Source organism: Haemaphysalis longicornis, unplaced genomic scaffold (assembly GCF_048455015.1).
Source record: "Haemaphysalis longicornis isolate Haplotype H1 unplaced genomic scaffold, Haemaphysalis longicornis Haplotype H1 scaffold_2, whole genome shotgun sequence".
In the NCBI taxonomy this organism is placed as follows: Eukaryota; Metazoa; Arthropoda; class Arachnida; order Ixodida; family Ixodidae; genus Haemaphysalis; species Haemaphysalis longicornis.
In genome coordinates this window covers 240,207,840-240,234,533 of record NW_027526295.1, presented here as the reverse complement: position 1 = coordinate 240,234,533, position 26,694 = coordinate 240,207,840, and the positions used below count along the sequence as shown (strand labels likewise).

At 45.5% G+C, this 26,694-nt stretch overlaps 1 protein-coding gene across 1 annotated transcript; it reads right to left on the bottom strand.

Annotated features, from left to right (window-relative positions):
• Nucleotides 1-12,845: 12,845 nt before the first annotated feature.
• LOC144167711 (cathepsin B-like) lies at nucleotides 12,846-24,815 on the bottom strand. The gene is made up of 8 exons (XM_077696899.1): nucleotides 24,766-24,815; nucleotides 23,487-23,621; nucleotides 20,200-20,409; nucleotides 19,468-19,583; nucleotides 17,201-17,433; nucleotides 16,360-16,476; nucleotides 15,565-15,693; nucleotides 12,846-12,948 (listed from the first exon to the last, which is right to left on the bottom strand). The coding sequence occupies exons 2-8, from the start codon at nucleotides 23,616-23,618 to the stop codon at nucleotides 12,860-12,862; spliced, it is 1,026 nt and encodes a 341-aa protein (XP_077553025.1). The 5' UTR covers nucleotides 23,619-23,621; nucleotides 24,766-24,815; the 3' UTR covers nucleotides 12,846-12,859.
• Between the last annotated feature and the right edge of the window lie 1,879 nt (nucleotides 24,816-26,694).

Below are 26,694 nucleotides of genomic sequence, written 5' to 3'. Positions count from 1 at the left end.
TGGCTGTGGCAAGTTTAATCTCAGCAGGTGTCATGGGCAACGATCAGGCGCAGTTATAAAACAATTAACATAAAGCCGCTGCCCCTAGATAGTTTTAACCACACCACAAAGTCGCCCTATAATATAAGAGTCACGTGTTTGTCTGCTCAGATAAAACTGTGGTCGCGTTAAGTATCCTTCAAAACAATATTAAATAGCAAATTAAAAGCAATCGTGTTTTGTTTCACGCACTCGTTGGATATGCGCCTGGGTCATCATGCTCGTAAATAAAGTATTCTCAAATAGCAATTGGAAGCCCATTTGTCGTTCATTTCGCATTGCCATTTTAACTGGTATTTTAGCAGCTTCACCTTGAATGCGTCAATGTACAATTTACGCTATTATAACTATTAGAAGTGGAACTTCCGCAAAATCTGCATTATTGTGGAAATGCAGGGCGTTACACGACAGCCCAAGAAGATGGACGGACTCAAGGAGTCCTGGGATGTGGACTCTTCCCCAGGGCTGACTGGTTTAGAGACACGTTTATGCCTCCTCCTCGTCCCCCTTAATTATTTTATTTTTATTATTTTATTAGTTTTTCAAAATTTTGTTCAACCAATTATCGTCATCTACGCTATTATAACGATAACAGGTAGAACTTTCGCGAAATCCGCGTTATTGTGCAAATACCATGCGTTGTACGTTTTGCCACCTTACGTAATTTTTTATATCTTTCTTATTTTTTAGTTTTTCATAATTTTGCCCGACAAATTGTCTCCATTTATATTATTATAACGATTACAGGTGGGCCTTTCGCCAAATCTGCATTATTGTGGAAATTCCATGCGTTATACGTTTTCCATAACTATTACAATTGGAATTTTTGTGAAATCTGCATTATTGGAGTGGTCGTTTACACGGTTCGCAATTTTTCATAATTTTTTTATATTTTTCTTGTTTTTAGTTTTCAGAATTTTGTGCGAGCACTATCTCCATTTACGCTATTCTAATGATTGTAGGTGGAACTGGTGCGATATCTGCATTATTGTGGAAATGCAGGTTTCGTTAATTTTCGTATTTTTTAAATATTTTTCTTATTTTGTAATTTTGCAAAATTTTATGCGACCAGTTATCTCCATTTACGCCATTATAGCGATTACGGGTGGAACTTGCACGATATCTGCATTTTTGTGAAAATGCAGGGCGGTACATGGTCCTGGCTGTGGGGGTACTCTTCAAAGAATGCTACGCATTAATATAAAGTAATTGCAAAAAATGGCGAACCGTGTAACGCCCTGCATTTCCACAATAATGCAGATTGCGCAAAAGTTTTAAATGTAATTGTTATAATAACGTAAATGGAGATGATTGGTCGGACGAAATTGTGAAATATAAGAAATAAGAACAATATTAAAAAATTAGGTTCATCTGCAATCGTTAGAATGGCTAAATGGAGATAATTGGTCGAAAAAAATAAAAAAAAAACGAAGAAAATAAGAAAACTAAAATAATTACGGAAAATGGCGAATCATTTCCGCAGTAATGCAGATTTCGCGAAAATTCCAAATGTAATACTTACAATAACGTAAACGGACATAATTGCACGGACAAAATGTTGAGAAACTAAAAATAGAAAAATAATAAAAAGTACGGAAAATGACAAAGCGTATAACGCAAGGCATTTACATAATAATGCAACTTTCGCGAAACTACCACCTATAAACGTTATAATAGCGTAAATAGAGATAATTGGTTGAACAAAGTTTCGAAAAATTAAAAATAAGAAAAAATATAAAATAATTGCCAGACATTGCGAACCTTTTAACGCCCTGCATTTCCACAATGATGCATATTTCGGGAAAGTTCCACCTGCAGTCGTTATACTAGCGTAATTGGAGATGGATGGTCAAACGAAATTTTGAAAAAATAAAAAAATAAGAAAGATGTAAAATAATTACGGAAAATGGCGGACTGTGTAACGCCGTGAATTTACACAATAATGTATATTTCGCGAAAGTTCCGAATGTAATAGTTATAATAACGTAAATGGGGATGATTGGTAGGACGAAATTTTGAAAAAGTAAAAAATAAGAAAAATATAAAATAATTGCGAAAAATTGCCAACCGTGTAACGCCCTGCATTTCCAGATTAATGCAGATTTCGCGAAATTTGCACTCCTAATCGTTATTATAGCGGAGAAGGAGATATTCGCCCGGTCAGGATTTTAAAAAACCAAAAAATTTGGCTGAAAAAAAAAACTCGGACTCAAGGCAAGGGCATAAGGATGCTACGCATTAGTAGATTTTAGTAGTTTTTAGATTAGTAGATTAGTAGATTAGTAGTAGTAAATTTCTACAGAATTTTTTTTCCTGGTTTAGAAACACCTGTTTTTCTTAATGTTTTCAAGGGTTTTTTTTTTTTTAACTGCGTGCATATCTGCATCTAGTACGGAAAAATTGCCCATTATTCTTTTTAGTTGACCCGAATCGACTTACCACGACCCCTTGAACGACCCCGTGGCTGCTTTAGTTCGGCCACCCCTGATTTCATTTCCGAGCGGCCGCCGCCGCGTCACGGATAGCGAGGGCCGCAGGTGACGGGGTGAAGTGCAAGGAAACAATCACTCTCACAGGCGGAGAGGGGAATTCCACCGTCCGCACCGAGACCGAGTGGCTGCCACAGGAGTGCCCTGGAATTTAATGCACCTTAAAGTGGTAAGAATGCTTTGACAGACACGATAGGTTTCCTGGGAGTCTGTGCACACCAGGTGATGATGGCTACAGCTTCCCTCCACTTTGTGGCGAGCAACCTTGCGTGGTTGGAAAAATCTATGATGGTGCACAGTTCAGCAAGGGAGCTAGAATTTCAACATGCTGCGTGCTGAACATGACTACATGCTGGACCTGAGGGAACGCATCTCGCCACGCATAGCTCTGAACAATGCTACAGCAGGCAGGCCAACAAAATTTTTGCCGTTGATTCATGTCCAGAGTGACAGAACAGAGCGGTGGCGCTGCCTTCACTCCACTGCCGACATTGATGAGGAGAGATCAAGTTGAAGCATGGCTCACCACCTGCCTCTGCTGGTATTCCCGTCACACGATGGCTCTACGGGTCCTGTGACTCCCATTGCCACTTCTATACATTGCAAAATGCAGTGTGTAGCCAGTGCAAGGCAGCAAAGAGGAAGGAATGGAAAGGACGTCTATGAAATGCCAATAGTGGCGGACAACAAAAGGAGCTACTGGCTCCCAGTGTTGCAGCTAAAGCAAGCAAACGTGAACACCAAGCCGGACAGCAAGGCACGGCGTACGAAGGGCACGTGAGAAACACATGTTGAGGACTTCCAAACCCAGAGAAAAGCGTGTGTGTCGGGCCAAGCCCCAAGTTCGCGAGGGAGAAAGGCAAGATGCATTGTTAACATCCCACACATGAACGTTCAGTTAATTTTCTCCAGTTATACAATACGTCCTCTTTTTCTCTGTTCTCTTCCCCTCCGTGCTCCTTTTGGCTGTGCCTGTTCCTTCTTCACGAGCTTGCACTCGTGTATTGGCATTTTGGTGAGCCACATCCCAAGTAATATGGGAGTCAGAATGACGAGCTGGCTTAGTTCTAAATCTCAGTTCATTCGTCTCAAAATTAAAGCACACTTTTACATAGACACAACAAGCAGTGAGCTAAAATATGGTATGGCTTTCTTACACTGTGGTTAGTGTAGAAAACCTTGCGGCATTGCGTTGCTTTTTCCACTGGTGTTTTGCAGCGCTTTTCAGTTATCACAACTTATATCCAAGGCATGTTGCATCATACAATTAGGTGCAATCACATTGCTGCAAAAGAACATATCCAAGCAAACCCACTAAAAAAGCAAGACTTTCTAGTAAAACTAAGACATCTGGTAAATACGTAGAGAATTTTGATGGCATTCAGGGATAATTTACATTAACATGTTAAGATCAATTAAAACACAAAAAGCACCTACCTTCCTCAAAGCAGCATTTGGTTTTCGATGTGCAACCATTCCCGTCCAAGTGCTGGAACACTTTCCTGAGTATTGGGTTGTTTGTTGATTTTTCCCCGTGTTATATGCCAACAAGGTAGATTTTAGGCACAAGTATCCCTTTGTCTTAGCATCAATGCAAAGAAGCTGTGGCAGACCCAAAGTTAATGTGCTTGAATAACTTACTGCTTACGGAACAGGCAACATAGTAAATGGGCCATGGTTCCACCTCCTTGTTGGGTTTTATTCGCGCACACAACTCGAACCAGTCCGCATTCGAGCGACCGCCTCTTCACCGTCACTAAAGCTATGCGTGAGTGTGGCTTCCACTTCGAAGCGGAGTGACACGTACGAATGGAGACAGCTCTCCTCATAGATTGACCGGCACCTAATCAAGGCATTGTCGACACCATGCTCCAGTGCGATGCTTTATTTAATGCGGGATAAAATGCCGCCCTGGTGGTATTAGAGAATGGGGCTCGCAAAACAGGTTGAACCGATTAATGATGCGGCTTGAGTTGGACGAGGCGAGCAAGTTCTGATGCTGGATTCCCGGGCTGTGCTGACGGGTGGTGAGTAGAGCAATTTTTCGGAGTGACTACGCAGCAGTACGCTTATTGCGACGTGGGTTTACGAAGGGAGGCAAAAGGTTTTTGGATAGTACAATAAACGGAGAAGAGGTCTATACGAGGAGTAGAGGGCGAGGGAGAAACGCGTCAGTATGGTGTTGAAACTCTTGCAATAGCTGTAATGGTACTGTAATTAACAAAATTCTTGTTAAAGGAGTTACAAGGTACAAAAGGCCTCGAAAAAACAAAATGGTCAGCGAGCAAACCCCAGTAGAACCACTGGCCGTTTGAATGCACCTCCAAAAATGAAGTCTTACGAACGTACTAATATTAAAATAATCTTAAAACGTGGCATAAGAAATACTAGACACAAGCCAATATAGAGCGGGCAAAGTTGACATTTAAATATGTAATAGGAAAAGAAAAAAATTCCCCCGCACCTCCCAGAAGGGAATCGTGCAGAAATGCGAATGCATTGGGTGCACCGATGAGTGTGTTGCGAGTAATGGCGTAATTAATGACGAGAGTGTGAACGTAATCATTTATTAATCAGCACCTGTTTGTGTTATCGTTGTACCTGACGCCCACAATCACTGCCTTGTGATCGCTAATGTGCACGGTCAAAGGGTCTTTGAGAAGCATACGCGCGTCACAGTTTCGCGTAAAGACCAGATCAATGCAACTCCCGTGACTGGTAGTGGGGCACGTGTCGAAGCCGGCAGAGAGACAATGCATAGAGTGCGTGGTCTGCATGTACTCGACCAGCCACTCGCCACTCTTCTTGCGCACGTCAACGTTGAAGTCGCCAACCAAGACTATGGGGTCAGAGGGTTTGGAGCGCACGCGCACACTTTCCATAGCCGCCTCCAGCTGCGCGGCAACGGCGTCTCGAGCCCCCGACTAAGAAATGCATTCGCATTTACGACGACGACGACGACGAAGGCAGAACTACGAGGCGCGCGCTCACGTGCGCTCGCGCTGGAGGAATGCAGGCGCACATTCGCATTTACGACGACGACGACGACGAAGGCAGAACTACGAGGCGCACGCTCACGTGCGCTCGCGCTGGAGGAATGCAGGCGCACGCCGGCCAACGGAGCAAGACAACCCCCGGCTAATAAATGCATTCGCATTTAAAAATAATTGTCGTACTTTTCAATCCCAGGCAAAGCAAGGTCCACGGTGGGTGCGTATGCAGTGGAGTAGCACCGTGAGCTCTTCGTATACGTCGCAAATAAAACCAGAATTCAAGTGCTAATTGTTTTCACCGAAGCATTGAGTTTACATCTAACAACCTTCTTGCGCAACCTTCAGATTCTGGTTGCGTATACGTTTTAATGCGAGAAAGTCAGTTAAGAAATTAAGTAAAAACATTTGGCGTTTTGTGGCTAAAAGATTGTTCAAAAAACGGCCGACGGGTCAAACAAAAGACAATGTAAAATAATGCTTTCGTCGACAGCAAATTTTTCTCTTGGCGGTAATTGAATCAGGCGTCTCGGGAATACGAGACGTGCACGCATACCCCACAAAGTGCACCCACAAATTCGGTTGTTTTTTTCCCGGTGTCCTCCCCCTTCTTGTGAATCCCTCTTTTGATCAACTATGTTTACAAAATGTAAAAATTTTATCTTGAATCTCATTACGCTCTTATGTCGGATAAACGACTGCGCTACACCTATTATGATTACTTTCTAGGGAAAGCATTGACGTGAAGCGATGATTCACTCGTATTGACAAGCGTTGAGCGCATAAGATGATTCGTGAGATGAGGCATGAGATGATTCCTTGACGTCTTTGCGCATGCGCGACCAGTGACATTTGAGCCGGCACGCAAATGATGTGTAAGCGTTGCACCTCCTGCTGAAGAGCTGTAATTGCGTTGAGGCGTAACAATGCTCGGAACAGACTTCTTGTCATCATCATCATCGTCATATCTACGCCCACTGCAGGGCAAAGGCCTCTCCCATTAAGCTCCAATTATCCCGGTCTTGTGCTAACTGCGACCAATTTATTCCCGAAAACTTCTTGATCTCATCTGCCTATCTAACTTTCTGCCGCCCTCTGCCACACTTGCCTTCTCTAGGGATCCACTCTATTACACCTAATGACCAACAGTTATCTTGCCTTCGCATTACATGCCCCGCCCAAGTCCATTTCTTCTTCTTAATTTCTACTAATATGTCTTTAACACCAGTTTGCTCCCTGACCCACTCCGCTCTCTTCTTGTCCATTAATGTTACATCTATCATCTTTCGTTCCATTGCTCGCTGAGTCGACCTCAATTTAAGTTGAACCCTCTTAGTCAGCCTCCAAGTTTCTGCCCCGTAGATGAGTACCGGCAATATGCAGCTGTCATACACTTTCTTCTTGAGGGACAATGGTAGGTTGCCATTCATTATCTGAGAATGCCTGCCGAATGCACTCCACCCCATTCTTACCTTCTGATTATCTTTGCCTTATGGTCGCGATCCGGGGTCACAACTTGGCCTAAGTAGATAGATTCGCTTACCACTTCCACTGCCTCGCCACCTATCCAAACCCCTGTGCTTTCCCGAAGTTATTGATCATTACTTTAGTTTTCTGCGTATTAATTTTCGGGCCCACGGTTCTACTCTGTTTGTCCAGTGCGGTAAGCATGCTCTGTAATTCGTCCCCCGAGTTACTTAGTAAGGCAACGTCATCAGCAAATCTGAGGTTACTGAGGTATTCTCTATTAACCCTTACGCCCACCTGTTCCCCATCCAATGTTCTGAATACTTGTAAACATGCTGTGAATAATGTTGGAGAGATTGTATCTCCTTGGCTGACGGCCTTCCTCATAGGTATTTTACTGCTCTCCTTATGGATGATGATGGTAGCTGTGGACACATTGTAAATATCCTAAATCGAATCAAATCAAATCAAATAAGTTTATTCCAACACAAAGTGCTGAGGACCGTGAACAAAAAGCCTCAGAAGGGCTTTACAGGGCCCACGGCCTCGATACAGAGCAGATGCAACCAGTACAGACGTTCAATATATAAAATTTACAATAATGTAACATATGGTTCATTAGCATTCATGATACATCATAAGAATTCACACATTTACATTTCATAAAATTCACACACATGGTACATCATAAAATTCCCGTGCATAAAACGGATGATACATTAACAGTCCTGTATACATGGTACATTGTTCAAATAAAATGGCAACTGATAAAGCAGCAGCATTTGTTCACCGTAATTCGTTCGGTTCCTCCGTATTTGCCAGCGACCGAATCGGCGAATGTTGCGCGGGTACATTTTAAGCTGAAGTGTGGAAATACGGCATAGTACATCGTTATTTCTTTTTATATTGGTTTGGTAGCGTTTGAGCAGCAAGGATTTATAGAAATGGGCCACTGGTAATATCTTCATATCTTCAAAAAGGGAGTCTGTATGACTATCGTATGCTGCGTTCATGATGATGCGAACTGCCTTTTTTGTACTTTTGAAAGTTTAGTAATATTTGCCTGAGTTGTGGTGCCCCATACCAAGTGACAATACTGCAAATGTGACAAAAACATGGCCCGATATAATATAAGCTTCACACTCTTGGGCAGACAAAACCTAAGTTCAGAAAGAACACCAGTGATGCGGCAAAGTTTTGATAACACTAGGTCAACATGAGCATTCCACGACATGTGTTGCTCAAACACTACTCCAAGGCATTTCACCGTAGTTACAATTTGAATATTAGAATTACCTAGTTTTAGTGTGTGCTGGCAGTGAACTGTGCGGTTTCTTGTTCTAAACAGGACTGCTTTAGTTTTATTTGCATTAATTGTCAGTGAATTTACTCGGCTCCAGCGTGACAGATTATATCACATCGGATTGATTTTTCCCGCTAAGAAGCATGGTTGTGTCATCGACATACATTATAATATTAGCAGCGCTATCAATATTGGCAAATCATTAATATATATATACAAAATAACAGGGGTTCTAAGATGATTCCTTGTGGTACTCCTGCAGAAACTGGCTTCAAACAGGAACTATGGTCGTTAGCACTTCCAGCTGGCGATTACTAAGGTAGGAGGTGAGTAACTGCAGAAAGGTACCACGAAAGCCGTAGTGGCTGAGCTTTTTTAGCAAAGTGACATGATCAATGCAGTCAAATGCCTTTGAGTAATCGATGAAAATTCCTAATGTGTTCCTAATCCCTAATTCCTAATTCTGTGCCTACCAAGGAATGAAATCATGCGAGTGTGTATGAGCTTCTCTAAGTGTTTTGAAAATATAGGAAGTATCAAGATCGGCCTATAATTTGTGAATTCATTTTTATAGCCTCCCTTGTGCAAAACGATTACCTTAGCCAGTTGAAATTTTTTAGGAAAAGTACCAGCAGTAAAAATAAGATTAAAGACATGCTCCAACACCGGTGAAATAAGGTCTAGAACACACTTAATCGGCCGGATTTCCAAGTCATCTACGTCAGGGCAACCACTATTTTTCAAAGAAAGAAAAGCGCTCACAATTTCATTCAAAGTGACGGGGCCAAGAAGGCTGAATCACGGGTGCTTTCATTCATGAAGTTTGCATAAGCTGGGTTGTGAACGCTTTTGCATACTGATATGAAGTAATCGTTAAAGGCATTAGCTAGCTCTGTATTTGTTAAGACCTCATTGTTTCGAACAACCTCGTGTGTCATGTCATAGCTAATTGCATTACGACTCAAAACAGAATTATTGTTCTTCCAAGCAATATATGATCTCTTCATTATATCAATATTGAATAAATTGTGATATCGTCTTTTTTTTGTAACGCAGGCGGCTATTAAGTTTGTTTCTTTGGGCCTTGAACTGTTTGAACTTGTCCTTGTGCTTGCTTTCAATAAATTCCTTGTAATATCTATTTTTTCTGCGTACTTCCTTCAAACACTTTTTTGTTATCCACGGTTAGCGTACACAGTTGAAAGATTTGTACGGAAAGCAGTTGTATACCATTTTGAGCTTTTCATGAAAACAATCGTAAGTTGTATTAGTATCCGGGGTGCGCATGACATCTGACCACTCGACTAGAGATATCGCTTCACGAAACCTGTCTAGGTTTGAGCTGCTAATGTCACGAGTAATCACGCGACCATCTGGCACTTTATGTATTGGAGGAGGGGTAGATAGCAGAAGAACAATGGGGAGATGATCACTGATCTGTACGTTAAGAACACCCGAAAAACTTCCCCGCATTTCCCCGAGGGGAAGAATGTGAAAGTGCGAATGCACGAGTTGAATTTGCGCGGTTCGGTAATGTTCGCGAAAGAGAGATCACACACACACACACAACTACAAAGAAAGAAAGATGCATTTATTCACAGACACCTATTTGTGTTGTCGTTGTACTTGATTGCTAGAGCGGATCTCAGCTTTGAAATTTCGTGTCAGTACTCCTTTAAGCGGGTGCATTAGCCCTTCTCACGCCCGATTCTTGGCCAATCCCCCACGTGGGTATGTGCCATGTCAGCGGCCAGGCAGCGCGCGCCCATCTCCCCCCGTTGTCAAGGAAGACGAGGAGATTCCTGGCCAATCCCCCACGTGGGTATGTGCCATGTCAGCGGCCAGGCTGCGCGCGCCCATCTCCACGTGCGCGGACATCGCCGGTGGACGCAGGTTCAGGGTCGCTTAAGAAGTGCATTAGCACTTAAAAGTAACAGATTCGTGAATATTGGTGTTAAAAACATCAAGTAAGGTGGAGGAACTGTTTTGGATGCGTGTAGGAGCTTGAATAGCGTTAGAAAATTCATTAGATGTCAAACAAATGTGGAGGTCTTGCTGCGCATTAGAAATCTTGAGAAAACCGATGTTCAAGTCTCCACCTAAGATTAGTTTGAAACAATTTTCGTTGACCAAACTTAAGTAGCTATAGAAAAAAGAAACCAAAAAGTTTGACACCTTGCTTCCCGGTGGTCAGTACAAAACGCAAAAGAGAGTTTCCATAGATTTAACAGTGAGTGCTTCGTAATTGCAGGTGACATAAGAATGGGGCGCAACCAAGTGGCAACGTGAGTGGTTTTTTGCCATTAACAGTACACCGCCCCCCTTTTAGAAGATCGGTTGATGAAATAGGTTGCGTAACCGGGAGGCCTCAGTACATCGAGATCGGCTTCGTACCACGTTTCAGTTATCATAATTATATCATGCTCAAAAGGAAATCTGGCAAGCAGTGCAAGGATTTAATCTACTTTATTTCTTGCTAATTGTACGTTACTATGAATAAATGACATCGTGTTTCGATTCTGCGCACGTAAACTGCCCACCTCGCGCGGCGTCAGACAAACTACTGCCATGACGAGCCGTCGTAGTTTCAGTTAGGATTACGATCATTCTATTTTTCCGAGGTCGCTGACGCGTGTCACCTTCAACGTGCGCGAGAATTCGGTTTTTCTCGCGAAGATTTTGCCACCTTTTGTCCAAACATAGCGCCAGCCCTTCTCCTTCTTTTTAGCCACAATCATACCAAGCAGCCTTTTACGGTCGGGACAAAGGTGCTCATTGAAAAACACTAGAGAAGGGTGCGTGAAATCAAGGTCAGTTGTCGAAACCCGCTTTTTCTTTTCTTTCTCGAGGAGGATATCTCGCTTAGACCTGCTCCGGAACTGAACCACTATGTTGCTGACTGTGTTGTCTTTCGTTGGTACGCGGTGGCAGGCATCTATCTATGTCGGTTTCTATAATCGGCTCGCCAAAGACTGATCCCACCTTATGCAGGAGGGCATGTAGGCTTTCGCCTTCTATGAATGGTACACCTTCGGTCTCAATGTTTTTGCATCGAGTACTGCTCTAGCTGCACAACCCTATGGTCATTTTCGAGCCCCTGACTGCGAAGCGCGGAGCGCTCCGCGGTCAGAGCAACATTTTGAGCCTGCATTTCAGCGTTTTCAGCCTCATCCACCTTTAACGCTGCCTTCATTTCTTCAAACGACTTGTTGAATAAGTCCATGCTATTTTTCAGTTCCGTGTACTCTTTTCTGAACTTCCTTTTTATGGCATTCTTTCAACAACTGGACCACGTCAACACTCATAGCACTAACACAGTGGCAGCAGCAGCAGCAACAAAAGCACACGTAAAGAAAAAACAATAGCTTTTGCCTCCAACCTGCAAGTGCGGGACAAACAGCAAATCGCGGAGGCCACGTATGAACCGTGACGTGCAGGTGGGGGGAGGGGGGTCCGGTGGCCGGTCACGGAGCTGACGAGGGCCAGAAATCCTGTTATCTGCAAGTGCGGGACAAGCAGCTTCAGCTGTGTAGCTCCTTTGCTGCCGCAGCTGCCAAGTATCCTCTAGTATTTTTATAATGCTCGTCTACACCCTGGTTCCGTAATTCCCGAATGACTGCCGAGGTTTCGACCGAGGCAAATGCTTTCTCATAATCTATGAAGGCTATATATAAGGGTTCAGTATACTCCGGCCACTTCTCTATGCCCTGACTGATCGTGTGAATATGGTCCGTTGTTGAATAGCCTTTACGGAACCCTGTTTGTTCTTTAGGTGTTGACTGAAATCTAAGGTGGCAGAAATTCTGTTAGCGATTACCTTGGTAAGTACCTTGTAGACGACTGACAGCAAGTCCTTCATGTTACCTTTCTTATGAATTGGGATGATGTTCGCGTTCTTCCAAGATTCCGGTACACTCCGAGATTCGCGGTCATTAGGCATTGCGTGCACAGGTTTGCCAGTTTTACCAGTACAATTTGCTCGCCATCCTTCAAGAGGTCTGCTGTTACCTGATCTTCACCCCGTTCTTAACCCCCTTTCATTTCTTTCCAAAGCCGTCCTTACTTTTTCTGTCGTGACTCTTGTGACTAAGGCTTCTCAATACCTAAACAGGCCGCGCGCCCTTAGCAGCAGTGTAGCCAATGTACAGACGCCAATTAAAAGTGTACTCGTATATAATTTCTAGGTATTTTAGGGAATCGACCTGGGGAATAGTTTGTTGGCGGTAAACAAGAGAAATGGACATTGGGCCACCCACCGGAAAGACAAGGAGAGCCCATTTGTCTACATTCAAGTTAAAGCACAAACTTGAACCGTCTAAACAAGCCTCTAAGGCACATAGATTGGTCTGCAGAAGTTGGTACAACGTGTGAATGTTTTTGGCTTATGCGAGAAAAGCAATGCTATAACTGCAACTGGCTCGATGCTATCGTTTTGAGCGGGGCGCCGTTTGTTCCGCGCCACGCCACCAATTGCGCAATTTATTATTTTTGGCCAATTAAGCATTAACCATAATTAAGGTTATGCCCGTAATTTGCAGCGAAGAAAGCAAAGATGCGGGAATTTTCGTAATTTATTCATAATCTGTGATCCGAGGAATGCCGGCGTTGATGTCATCTTCGATACCGCACTCGTTCTTCCCCCGAAGAATTTTGAAATAACCTAGTATGGAAGAAAGATGCAAAAATTAATGAGACGCAAAAATCTACGTGCAGGCTGATTTCACTGGCTCGGTACAAAGTTTTTACTCATATTTATACCCAGTTTGATAGGAGCATCAGTGCATGATTGCATGTATGCAAAATCTCCTTTATTATATTCGTTTCTATGCAGCAGTTTTAAGCAGAAGGAAGCAGTTAAACTTATTTTTATTCGATGCCATGGACACACAGAAATACGTTCAATCTTCGTTCGAAATAATACTTTTATTCGATGCCATGGACACACAGAAATACGTTCAATCTTCGTTCGAAATAATACCCATAGCTACTTCCGACTCGAGTAACTAATATGATGTTCGTTTAGAAGGTTGAGGTACTACAATATAGCAATACAGAAAAACGATAGCGAAGGAACTAGTTAACAGTTAGGCACCAAATAAAAATTTATACGTAAAGAGTAACTTCAACAGAGATCTTTCGTCTCTTTTGTTGCATATCGTGCAATAATGGTTGAGTGAGTGCAGAAAATTTCAAACTTCGAGTCATGAATTGTCGACCACTATTTTAGAGGTGAACTCTATCAATGTTTGGCAATTGATAAGTGATTTCACGGGTAATAAGTTCAATCGATCAGATGAAAGAGCTCTCCCATTATTTACTGGCAGTTTTATGACACTGTTCCATACTGCCATGATTATGCAGTGTTGTTATTCAGTTTATAACATTCAGTTGTTCAGTTGGGCGGCAACGTAGCCAGCATGTTCTTGACGTGGAATTTTTAATGTAATAACTAGTATTAATCATTCCTCTAGACGAGGAACTGCATTTAAATACCTGGTAAAAAATAATAAAGTCGATATGTTGTACTACAGAACCGTTAGGTGATACGGGAAAAATCAAAAGTCTAATGCCCCTTCGTCTAACGACCACGCTCAGCTTTTTAGGGTCTCAGCTTGTGGGGGCTCACATATTATGGTAGCGGGACCAAAAAAGCTTCGCTTTAAATCTAGACTGCCTCGAACATGGCGGAATGGCGTGATCGGATAGATGTCGGCTTCATAAGGCTTGAGGCCCAGGTTCTATTCCGACCACGAGGAGCGCCTTTTTCTGACGAGCTTGATGTGACTTCGCTTATTATCATCACCATCTTTTTTGCGACACCCGTTGTGTAAAGTCGGTTTTTCTGCAGTGCATTTTCGTGACTGGACGGCTGCCATCAGTGAGGCATAAACAGCTTCAGTTTAAAAACGCAGAATTAATGGGTCGACTCCTGCGCGCGGCTTTCGGAAAAATCATCATCATTATCATGGTCAGTCCTTCAAGTATAGTACAAGGGCCACCGTGAAAGGGGGGAGCCTTTGAAAAATATTAAACTTGTTAGTTGTTTCTGTACCACCGATGTTAGCCTGAACTTTACAGTTTATACAATTTAAAATGTGCCAGACCCGCCGCGGTGGCTCAGTAGCTATGGCGTTGTGCTGCTGAGCACGAGTTCGCGGGTGCGATTCCCGGTTTTTCTGGTGGAGGCGAAAAGCAAGAACGCCTGTGTGTTCGAGATTTCGGCGCACGTTAAAGATCCCCAGGTGGTCGAAATTAATCGAGAGCCCTCCCCTACGGCGCGCCTCATCACCTGTGTAGCGTTGGCGGGTTAAACCTTATAATCAATCATTAAAGTTTCCCACAAGTACTTGTAGAAAAAGCGCGCCTCTGTCAGCATAGATATAACACCTTGATTCGTATGTCTCCTCCTCCACAATGAATTACGGTGAATTACCGTGCTGTGCCAGCACTGCGCTGCTGAGGTTTACAAACACGAGAATAATGAGGAAGCAGACGAAACACGTACCCAGAAGCGGAACTAGCAACTGAGTTTAATTTCCGATCCTTTCGAAAAACGGTGAAAAAGAACACGATAACACTGATAGAGAGGAACAAGGTTTCGATCAAACCCTGATCGAAACCATTTTTCGAAAGGCTCGGAAAGTAAAGTCAGTTGTTAGTTGCACTTCTGTGGTCGTGTTTCGTCTCTTTCTTCATTATTCCCGCGTTTGTAAACCTCAACTGCGCAGAGTTGTCCCGGCTAAGATGTACTAATTATCCCACAAGCGAACAGTACTTGATGGTATTTGTTTCTATTAATATTTATGGCAAGGTGATTCATGCCTGAGCAGTGACGATTTGTTGGACAACTTTTAGTCTGGTACATTTGACCTATCACCTAAATCAATGCATGAATAAAATCTTTATTAAACAACAGGTGTTGCTGTTAGGGCACCCGCCCGATATCACCTGCAAATATCTACGCCATTGCATCCGAAAATATTACTTTTCCAGGCTGTTTACAACGCAGAAAAAATTGTTTAAGCACAAAACGAGGAAGGGAAGGAGGGAAATGATAGTTCCAAGGTCCTTACTAAGCCTGTTGCGACATTTTGTGACGATTTTCAGCTGTCATCCTGGCAAATATGACGCATACACGTGTTAGAGTGCCCAAAAGTATAGCTATCAACATTAAAATACCAACATAGAAATATATAAATTGTACGCACGCACACACACACAGGCACACAAAGCTCTCACGCCCGCCTATAAAATGATTGTTGGTTCCAGCGCTTACCTTGGTCTCCCCAGTCGGGGTTCCACGAGTTCGCCGCAAGCCAGTAGGGGACGCCATTTTGGGCTCCCCAGCCTAAGATTTTCACGGCGTGTCCACCTTTCAAGTCATCGCTGTGCCTCTGGTAAACGCCTGCACGACGTGCCGGGGGAACGGCAGTTGCACATCAAGCTATCCCGTGCTCATGGCAGCATTGCTAATGTTTGCACCGGTTTGTCCCGTCCCTCATTGCTTACCCTATTGTAAGTGCTCTACCATACTACTTTCATTGGTGTCGCGCGTTCCTTCTTGTTTCGCAATGTAAAACCAACGTTAAGCACAAAAATTAGCAAAATGTATTCACGAACGAAAGGGTGAAAGTCTCTATAATCAGTTTTCTCGTTCGCACAATTGAAGTACACGCTTCTTCTTTTCCTCTGTCATATACTTCTGTTAAGAAACGTACTGAGCGTGTACGCATATTTTGTGACACAGTGCACTATAATGATGCACACGCATCCTAGGTCTTGCACGCGCGAGTCAAATGTACTCGTCTTATTACACGAAACGATAAATGAAGCAAAAAATTGAAATGTTGCGTAGCTTTTCGATATAAAATCAAATACGCAATTTTCTCCCAGAATAAAAGAGTGAAGAGTCAAAAAGAAGTCACAAGGAGGGAGAAACAACTAAACTTGTAAGAAAAATGCGCCCTTGTGGATTTACGCCACCTGCAACAGCCGACCTATGGCATGCATCCAGTCCATGCTTCCCTCTCAACTCTTTTCTCGTCCCGAATACCACGGATTCGAAGCTCACCGCTTTTGTAAGAGAAGAAGTCCGCGTAAACGCTAAAGTCCGCTTCTACAGGGCCGTTCTTGAAGATCTCCACTTTGATCTGCGTTTCGTCGTTGGGGATTGAGTACACATTCCCGGCTGGAGACGAAAGGTTATACCAAAACAGAGGAAGGGGGAGGGGGGAGGAATCAAACAGTTTGTCAAAAAAAACGCGCGCTACCCCCAAAAAGCAGTCAGATATTTTTTTTTCCGTGTTCGCTCATTCTCTTTCAACGGTCCCTTGCTCATGCTTTTCCCGCCGTAAGGAAGTGTTGGCACTTTTAGTTGAAAACACCTTCGGTCCCAGGCGTATGCATCCTTCTTGGATAACAGTTTCCCGTTTTTGAACCCCAGGGATGCTCATGTTTGAAACATCATGATAGCTCACCCGTTGTCCTACCACTTGGGGCACAATGGGCCATTTCAAACCATTTAGCCTTGTTAATTTCTCTTCACTAATACGCATAACTGTCACCAGCAAACTGTTACGATATCCGACATGTGCTCACAGGTCTTGCATGTTTTTATGAAGCCCTTGGATATGTGCAAGAAAAATATCTTGCAAATGTGCAAGAAAAATATCTTGCAAATGGCTTGTTTCATTCATGCGCAGTGATTCAGACGTTGTGAGGATAGTTTTGCAAATTGTTGGTGTAAAACGTATTGTCGGATTTACCAGGGTGGCGTGTGCGCATTATTGGCACAGGCCGCATTATCTTCGCAGCGTCAATGTTTTCGTATATGGCGCGCAGCGAGACCGTGACCCGTATGAGTGGAAAAGCTCGAAGCAATGCCATGGAGCTCATGAGTGCGTCCAACGTACCGAAGTGCTTGTCTTCAGCGTAGTCCTTTTGGAAGCCTTTGTCACACGTATGCCGGCACCTGGGTGTTGGACTGATGTTCTCGCTGCAATTAGGCAGACTTCCTACTGCGTGGTGTTCGCAGGGCGGGAAGCTGTACGTACGGCAACCATCGTCTGTTCCGTACAGGCCTCCAGACACGAGTCCTCTGTCCTTGTAGAACTGCCACGCGGCCGGGGGGAAGCCCCCGTTGCAGCTGCAGCCAGAGAGACACAAAAAGAGGCTCGTTTCGGTAGCAGGTCAAAGCGGGGCGACGAGAAATTATGGCCATATGTTTTGGTGAAGCACTCCCCGCGTTTGTGCGCTTCCGCATACGTCCCGAAAGTTTATAGTTTCACACACCTCGCATTCTGGCCAGCTACAGCGAGGTTGGCATAGCGGCATTCCGTTTCCAAGTCAGCGCAGGTCGGGCACTTCCTATTACAACTAGAGCCGTCTGGTGGTTAGCTCGGAACACTGCCGCAATCTTCTCGTTCAACTTCTAAAACGATTTTTTTGTTCGGTCACTGTGCTCTCAGGTAGCGCTGTGGCTTCTAACACTTACGTTCTGTGTTCGAGCACCAGCAATTCTAGATTATTATTTCCTGGATCTTGTTTATTAGAAAACAGCTTCCTTAGATCAGACCTACCCATTCGAGTCCTAATTTAACGTGGTACCAAACCACGTTAATTAGTACCTTTTAGGTCAGTTTAGCTGTGGGGAGGAGCCTGTCACCATGTTTTCTTAAAGTTCTGCATTGCACTGGAAATGCCTACCGCGGCCTGCACTGACTTGTAAACGGAATGTCGCGCTGGCATAGTTTTGAACTTGAAGCGCCACGAGCAGTAGAAAACGAAGCGTCGTTTCCCCATAAGGGTGACCGCATCTGATCTCCTTTCGAATTGCGGGGCCACTTCTTGACGATTTCGCCTTTCTTTTATCTTCCCAGGGACGACCACGCTAAATTAGACCCATTTTACGTATTCCTCGCTCTAATTTCTCTCAATGGCGCCATCTACGTGTAGATTTAACCTTGTTATCGGCAACTTAGCTCGAAGTGCCTCAAGTGGAAGGGAGCTGCAGGCGTTCCGAATGCAAGAGCTTTCCGATTAACAGCAATGAGAATCCCCGCCCCTGACTTCGCAGTGTCTACCTCACAAAGCGCTGAGCGCGCATGTCCTGCATACTTCTTACATCGCTTGCTAGTACGGCACGAAATTCCAAGTTCTTTGATCAAGTTCTTCTCACCAGTAGCACTGACTGTAGCTTTTTAACCTCGGATCTGTTGAAGCTGTAGTTTAATCGTGCGTAGCGTCACTCAAAACTAGGCGCAGCAAAGTGGAGAGGAGGAAACTGCTACGCCAAGAAGTGTGAAGGGGAGTGGCAAGACCTTGGAGCATCTGTTCTGCTCTGCTCCTGCCGCCAGCATGATGCCCCGCGAACAGAGCTTTGGGCCGCACTCCATCGTCTCGGGCTGCCCAGCCGCACCCTGATGGACCTGCTTTTCTCGACGGGCCCCAACTCCATCCGGCAAAAAGCGTTCCGACTTCTCCTGGCCTTCCTCGAGGAGACCGACCTCGCCAAACGGCTGCAGCCCAATGCCTGCCGGCCAGCCTTACGCACTCCTTATCTCTTTCTTTCTCTGTCCTCATTTGTTCTCACCTATCCCCTTTAATTCCCCCTTTCCCCTTCCCCCGGACTGGGCTGTATGCTGGTGAACTCTCAAATGAGTTTGAAATATCCCCAGTCCACTTCTTTTCCACTTTCTATATCAACAAAGCCCTCAATAAAAAAAGCAAGGAGGCAAGGAGCCGACAAGCAGGTGTGGGGAGTGCGCGTCGCGGCGCAGGTGTTCGGGAGGGGAGGCGCGCGTCGGGAATTGGCTGTGCCAGTGATGATGTAAGCTCTGATGTAGAGGTATTCTCATAGTTAAAAAACATGGCGTGCGCTCAGTGGTTGTCAGTGTCCGATCTACCGATAAGATGGGCAGACGTAAGAAAAGTCAAGTTAAAGCTAGTGAAAACCACAAGCTCCGCTGTTGTCTCTGTCTTCGCATCTAAATCGCAAAGGTGGATGATTTTTTTAGCAAAACAGGGGGGAAGGGGAGGGTGTTGGAATGAGGAGATCTTTTTGAAGGGTAGCAATGTCGAAAGAGTTAGTCGCCTTGAATCTCTGGTCGTGCTGCAACCAAAACCAACATGGCTACGTATGAGGTAAAAAAAATGAGTGCAGTTCCTAAGGTGCACCCACCCGTAGCCACAGGTGGGACAGCAGGACAAAAGGTCTTCAGCCGATATGTTCACTTGCACTTTTCCCCCGGTGTGTATGCAGAGACGGTCCGACATAGCTTCGGCAGCTCCAAAGGCCTGCGCAAAGAGTTGACGCCCTATATTTGCAATTTCCATTATTTATTTTTCTACTTCCGTCTACACCATATCCGCGTTATTGTCCGGCTGGTGTCCGCAAGACATCCGAGCATATTCACCGGTCTATCATGGCTATGTATTTTTTTTTTCGCTCGCTTCAACGTTAATATATAGTGAGCAGTAGAAAAGGTAAAAGATTGCAGGTATCTCATTTGAGGGATAACAAATACATTCTTCCATAACTTTGTTTAGCACCAGCCGTGGTGGCTCAGTGGCTAAGGCGCTGCGCTGCTCAGCGCGAGGACGCGGGTTCGATTCCCGGCCGCGGCGGCCGCTTTTCTGATGGAGGCGAAAAGCAAAAACGCCAGTGTGTACGAGATTTCGGCGCACGTTAAAGATCCCCAGGTGGTCAAAATTAATCCGGAGCCCTCCACTACGGCGCGCCTCATCGCCTGCGTTGCGTCGGCGCGTTAAACCCCACAATCAATCAATAAATCAACTTTGTTTAGCAAAAAAATGAGGTTGCGGCCCCTGGTTAATTAACTCACCGAACAGGTTGAAAGCTGAACGGAAAAGTTGTTCGGTTGCCTAAAAAGACGCGCCATGGAAGGCTCACCCAACATGACCCACAGCTTGACTGGTCGTGGATGAGGCGAACGCTGCCGCAATGTGGCCACTTTTTTCTGGCATCGAAGGACTCGGGCAGGTCTACGGGGATGTGTTCGTGGCGGTGAACAGGCAGCCGATGGAGGAGGGCATCATGGTGAACCCCGAGCAGTTTCCGCAGGAACATGGGGGATACGTTCCTGTTAAAATTTCTCCCAGCCTGGGGATGAATACAGAGTCGCAGTATTTTACACGTGCACACTTTGATTCCTCCTTTTCATATCATACACCAATACCACCAGGATGAACGCATCCATCCATTACTGCGTAATGACCTTGCACCGCTATGAACTTCTGCTTTCAAACGCTTCCTACAGCTAGCCTCTTTCTTTGCAAGGACGGGATATCCCGCTGGGATGTATAAGCAGGAGAGCTAATCTTAGAATAACGTATTATTCGGAGCAGTATCCCAAATAGTCATAACTAGAGTCCCTAATCATTACCGTTCAAAAGTGACAGTATATGCCTTGAACGATAAGAGTTGGCGTTGAAGAGGACGCGTGGCATGGACAGGTGCCGTCAGAAGTAATTGGAGCACGGGAGACATGTCCAAACAGTATCGGAGCGCCGGGTAGCTGCCGACGGCGATAGTCCATCTATACCTCGCAAACCACTTCTTTTAACCTAGCTTCGAACATTGTTCGCAGCATACTGGTCTCGGCGGTGGCGCTGATAGCAGAGTCGCATCTCTTAACGTCTCTTGCGCACTTCCAGCGCAAGGGAGCTGCCGGAAAAACGGTGCTCTATTACAGGAATCTGCAGTGACAGTTTTTCTTTCAAGTATTTTTAGGTGTGTGCGCTATCAGCGCCATCGCTGCAGTATGCTGCGAACAATATTCGAAGCTAGGTTAAAAGAAGTGGTTTGCGAGGTATAAACGGGCTATCGCCATCGGCAGGCCCGCATGCATGTTCTCGTCCTTTCGTTTACCGCCGGTGCAGCTACATGGCGCTCCGATACAGTGCGGCCACATCTCCCGTGCTCCAATTACTTCTGACGGCACCTGTACGTAGTCTCCCGGTTGCGGTTATCCGCAATACACTCCTCCTCAAATTCAAACAGGAAACTCGTGTTACCATTCGCCAGAAACTTTGATATTCATTCAAAAGCAATAAGACACCCGAAATGTGGGTCTTAGAATCTGGCCTCCGCAATGCGAGCTGTGAGCACGAAATAGTCGAGCACAGAAACGCGGACTTCGTGCACGCGTTGTCGCCTTCTACTTAGACCCTGTTGCGACGCTGATTCCCCGAAAACCTGCCGTTGACCCTCCGTCATCGACTTGCTACGAACCGGCGTATTCACAGTGGCGAACTTTGCGCCTACTTGAACTATGCGCCTTTCAGCGACCTCGTGGCTTCTCAAAGCGCCAACCGGCCAGCGGCGGTGCTAACAAAAGCAATGCTGGGTGGGCGCCCTGCACAACAAGCCTCGGCGGCGTGCCCGCGCCTCATTGTCATGCCCTCTTGTGGCGTGTTGTCTTCAATAAGCCACTCGAAGAATATTTCCACCGAGGGATGCAAAGCGTCTTCGTGGTAGTGCAACATCGCCAGGACAAAGGAGGGCTCTGACCACGGCGGATTGCCACGGCGGGAGCAACCTGGCGCTCACCTGCCCAGGAGAGGAGGGGTCTCGTGCGTGTGCACGTGTGTTTTGCGTGGTGGCGCTCCTATCAGTGCCATGACCTCCGTGATTGGTGCCTCCTGACGTCAGCCGGAGAAAAAGGGTGAAGGGGAAGGGACCCAACGTGCCTATTTAATCTCGCGCGCGCAGGAGCGCATTGCCCGCTCTCATACCAAGATGTAAATACTTGTATATAAAGTTTTCTTCTTCGTCAACTTGCCCATCATGACTGCCCCGGCACTTCACCCACCTCGGCCCACATCGACCACGCTACCATGGTTCGCAACAGTGGAGTCAGCGGTGACATTCCCAACAGTGGAGTCAGCCCCTGGCTTCCCAATAGTGGTGGCAGCGGTGGGATTCCCAACAGTGGACTCAGCCCCTGGCTTCCCAATAACCCGTGTTCTAGATGCATTTACTGAGGCCTATAGACATAATTTGGGCAGGCGAATTACCGAAGTAATAGTTAGGCAACGTTACCTCAAATGGCGGATAAGTAGGTCTAACAAGCGCGATCGATCAAGCCTTTAAACAGTAATGGAGAGAAGAAAAACACGTGAGGTGAAAAGGATTATGGTGATAATAGGAGGACATAATCGCACGACTAGGCACGTGCCGTTCCAGCCGATAAGAAGAAGGTGTCGCCACTGTAGGCACCGCGTCAGGACTCTACATAAAATGATCGCGCTACGAGCCGCGCGGTCACACGTGCTCTTCGAAATTCATTGGCGTGGTGTCTACGGCGATGGGATCTGAATCGTCTACAGCAGCTGTGGAGTGTGTTAGCCGGAGCTGACTCGGCGTCGAACAGCGGTGAGAGCGATGGAAGGCGGCGAAGAGATACAAACGAGCGGCCAACCCAGCGTCTATGACCTCCGCCATATCCGTCGCGCTAATTAAACATTTCCGCATTTACTATGCCATAAAGAGGGCTTAGATGCCCTGGAAGTTTTCGATTTAACTAGGAAAAGTGGAACATCGTAAGGTCGTATGCGCGCCCAATCAGCTGAATAGACGGAATAATTAATCCACCATAAAATAAAAAGCGAGCGTCAAATGTGTTCTTGAGTGCGCTAAATTGGTCCTTTTTACTAGTGTAGATGTCAAAGAATAGCACATGACAGCTTTCTAGCTAATAAATGTGCTTCTCGCATTCTGGGAAACTACCAGAAAACCGCGTTAATTTTTCACCTCCATGAACAGAAACCAGTAACCCGCATACTCAAAGTCGTATTTTCATATTTGCGCTCCCTTCAGTTCTGAGATATGTTTTCGAAGGCTTAAGAAAACCAGCATGCGTTTTTCAATATACAGTGGCAAGAGATGAGAAGTTCGAAGAATGAGGAGCGAAATACCCAAGCTTCGCGGTTTACTTTCCCACCTGTGAAATAATTGTGATGTAAGTGGGCAACTGAACGTTTTAAATAATCGCGAACCAGGGCGTTATTTTTCCCTCGCTAATAGATCGTCAACTTGTGAGCTTGGGGTTATGTTGACCTCTTCGCTTTCATTGGTTGCTCACTCCAAACGCACAGCAATGGAAGGGCTTCTGTTGGCGCATCTTTGCAAAGAAGGCAATGTCGTTGTCCAGAACAGCGTCAGCGCTGCACTCTCACCTTCCAGGTGGTGTGCAGCTTGTTGATGAAGCCGATCAGTTCATCGGATGCAGCCGGATATGAGCGAGGATGCACCCGACGGCTTTGGGCGACGGGGACGAGCAGTGCGCACAGTGCGAGGAGTCTCCACATGCTCTGAACACAGAGCAAAAGGGTTCAGGATCATGAAAATATCGTTATAGTCTCCTGGATACTGCGCTCTCCGAGAGAATAGAAGGCTTGCTACGAGAAGCCGGCATGATCTAGTAAGGGTGAAAAGAATTGCTTCACGGAGCTACCCCCGCGGAACAGTCAATTGGGAAACGGCACTCAGCTCTGAGTACCGTTCAAGACAGCGCTCTTCGTGAACACTTTGCAAGAGTTTTATTTTTATTTATTATTTTTTGCTCAGATGGAGAAATGAAGTCACCACAGACCAATATATCAAAAGTGTGGGCAAATGGTAAACCCGATGCATTGCTTGTTTTGGCTAATTTACGCGAAGCAAATTGTTTTTATGTGAGACTAGTCAATGAGTTTTAACGGAGCAGCAATATCCTTAGTAATGTAACACAAAGTTGAGTTCTCTGATGTTCTGGCTGCTTTTTATAATGTTGAATACCTTCGCGACAACAACGTCGTTCCAGAGGCTGCATACGAGCATCGTTTTACGCCCGTGTCCCATAATTTCTGGTCTCTTCCAGTAAACAAGAGTCAGACGCTACTCCGAATTATTTCTGAGAGCCGTCGTATTAATGTGGATTAATTGTTGCGTTAAAGCAGCTTGCCTATACTTACCCTTAATGAATGACGCATATTGTTCATGTATTGTTATCAAACTCTCCGCGTAATTCTACTTGTCCTGTTTCTACCGTTAATTTTCCTTCGTGTTCTGAAGGGGCTATACGAATAGGTAGAAGGCTCGAGGATTGTTAAGGATATTCGTATCATGTTATCGCAAACTTCTTTGCATGAATGCATGCGTCAGCTTAGTACGCGTTCGACATAAGTATACCTGATAAGTGCACAATGCGAGAAAGTAGGTTGACCTTCATATTTGGCCCAGGCTTCTTGATACAAACTACTACTATACACGAATAACCTCGCTTTTGAAGTCAGGAATAGAGAGAACTAAAAGCGTAAATATTTTTCGGCTCATGTCACTCAACTTCAACGATTTTAGGCTTTCAACATTCATTAGCACAAGAGCATTGCTAAAATTTTGAGTTTTAATTCTCGCGTTACAAGCGGCCGCCTATGAGCGGAGAACGGGGTAAGCGCCTGTAATCAATGTTCTTACCTTCGTTCGTGGGCCTCCACAGACAACAGGTGGTGAGTGTTGCGCTCGCTTTGGACATTTTATACTTCAGAGGGATGGCGAAGCTTATCCTTGTTATCATTTACGTTCGCTGTCACCTTGCGCGAACGGCGTGCTAGTCAACAAAAGTCTCTAATCTTGTGAGACGCTCTCCGGCACGTGAGGTCACGTGCAAGAAGAGGTTCCGATCACGTCGCGGCTACCATAAGGGGAAGGATTTTTTCGCGCTTTCGGCGGAGTTATTGCTGAATAAGTAGAGCAGTGGGGCAGAATGCACGAGGACGAGCACCTCTGGCCACGCAGTGCATCGTTAACCTTCGGAACAACTCTGCCTCAACATCCCAGGCCACACATCTTGGCCTACGTGCAGAATTCCTGAAATCAATGCGCAACAAACTGATCATCATAATGAAATGCATGTCTTCGTCAATATTTCTCCGGTGCAACCCCATTGCATGCATTTTTTATCTCTTAAGCAGCAGCTTATACCATGCGCGCTAATTCTTTGGCGAAGCTTGGGCGAACTCAAACTTAAAACAGGCTTAATAAAGGGTTAGCCGATACCGTTACACTGCACTCCAATTACCAAATTTTGACTACAGTAATTTGGGTAACATCAAAGCATACTTGATAGTAGCTGAATTTGCACTTATACCCGCCGCAATGACTCAGTGGCTAAAGCGTTTGCTGCAGAACTCAAGGACGCGGGTTCGATACCGGCCACGGTGGCTGCTTTTCTGATGGAAGCGAAAAGCGAAAATGTCCGTGTGTTCGAGATTTCTGCGCACGTTATTAAAAATCCCCAGGTAGTCAAAATTAATCCGGAGCCATACACTACGGCCCTCCTCGTCGCCTGTGCAGCGTTGGCTTGTTAAAACTCATAATCAATCGGGATTTCGACTTTCCAAGACACTCTTAATTCCACATTATACCAGACAAGTCTCTCATACAGCGCTGCGGAAACAGCGGGATCACCCGATCCTTCGGTTTATCTGCTGTGAATCTGTACGGGAGAGAGAGAGAGAGACAGACAGAGAGAGAGAGATGACTTTATTTGATGCCCACGATGGGGTCTGAAGGGCAGACGACTTAGACGGTCTCCCTCCCTGATCCGTCAGCCAGGATTCCTTGGATCCTCGCGGCGGCTTCGGCCATCCGGACTGCTGTGAATTGCGCCTCCGGTGTGGAGCTGAGCAGAACAGTCTCCCATTGTTCTAGTCACAATTTTGTATCCTTTAAGTGTATTTACATCGGATTTGCTATTACAGGTCGTCGTTTTTTTTTTTTTTTTTTTTTGGGGGGGGGGGGGGGGGGCACATGGCAGGGCCATATCATGTAGTGAAGGTTCGCTCTACTGTTGCACAAAGCGCAGAGGTTTGAGTAAAGGTCGGCATGGATAGCAGCGATTGAGGGAAGCAGGGCTTGGAAAAGTGTTTATCTGCAACCGTCACCACGTGACTGCCTCTTTCCTGGAAAGGGTGTGGTGGGCCGGTGGATATTTGCACCTGGATAATCTGCAGTGATTTATTATATCCCTGTATGTGACTAGCCTTTCTTTGTGAGACCTAATAACGTGTGCTTTTTCTTGGCTTTCCTGCGAGGTCTTGTGTGGGGGTGATGGTGGTTGTGGTGGCTTCGTAGGCAACACAGCTCGGTTGACCAGAGCTCGAGCGGTTGCGTGGGCCAGTTCATATCCCTGTAGACCGCAGTGGGCCAGAGTCCATACCAAAAGAATTTTTGGGGTGGTAGCAGTCTTCTCTAACAGCGAGGCTGCAGAAGGGAGATCCTGCCTTTCGCGAAGTTAGGTATGGCGGCCTTCGAATCGCTTATGATTGTGGTTGCTCGGGTAGAATTTATAGCAAGGGCTATGGACATTTCCTCGCCCTGAGTGGGATCTTTGGCCTGCGTGGA

Bases quoted from the DNA above. Each gene is read 5' to 3' on its own strand.
- LOC144167711 (XM_077696899.1), bottom strand. From the start codon at position 23,618: ATGTGGAGACTCCTCGCACTGTGCGCACTGCTCGTCCCCGTCGCCCAA. The intron at 20,410-23,486 runs GTGAGAGTGCAG...ATTCATCCCCAG, and splicing joins AGCTGCACACCACCTGGAAG to GCTGGGAGAAATTTTAACAG. The intron at 19,584-20,199 runs GTGAGCCTTCCA...CTCTTTGCGCAG, and splicing joins CAAGCTGTGGGTCATGTTGG to GCCTTTGGAGCTGCCGAAGC.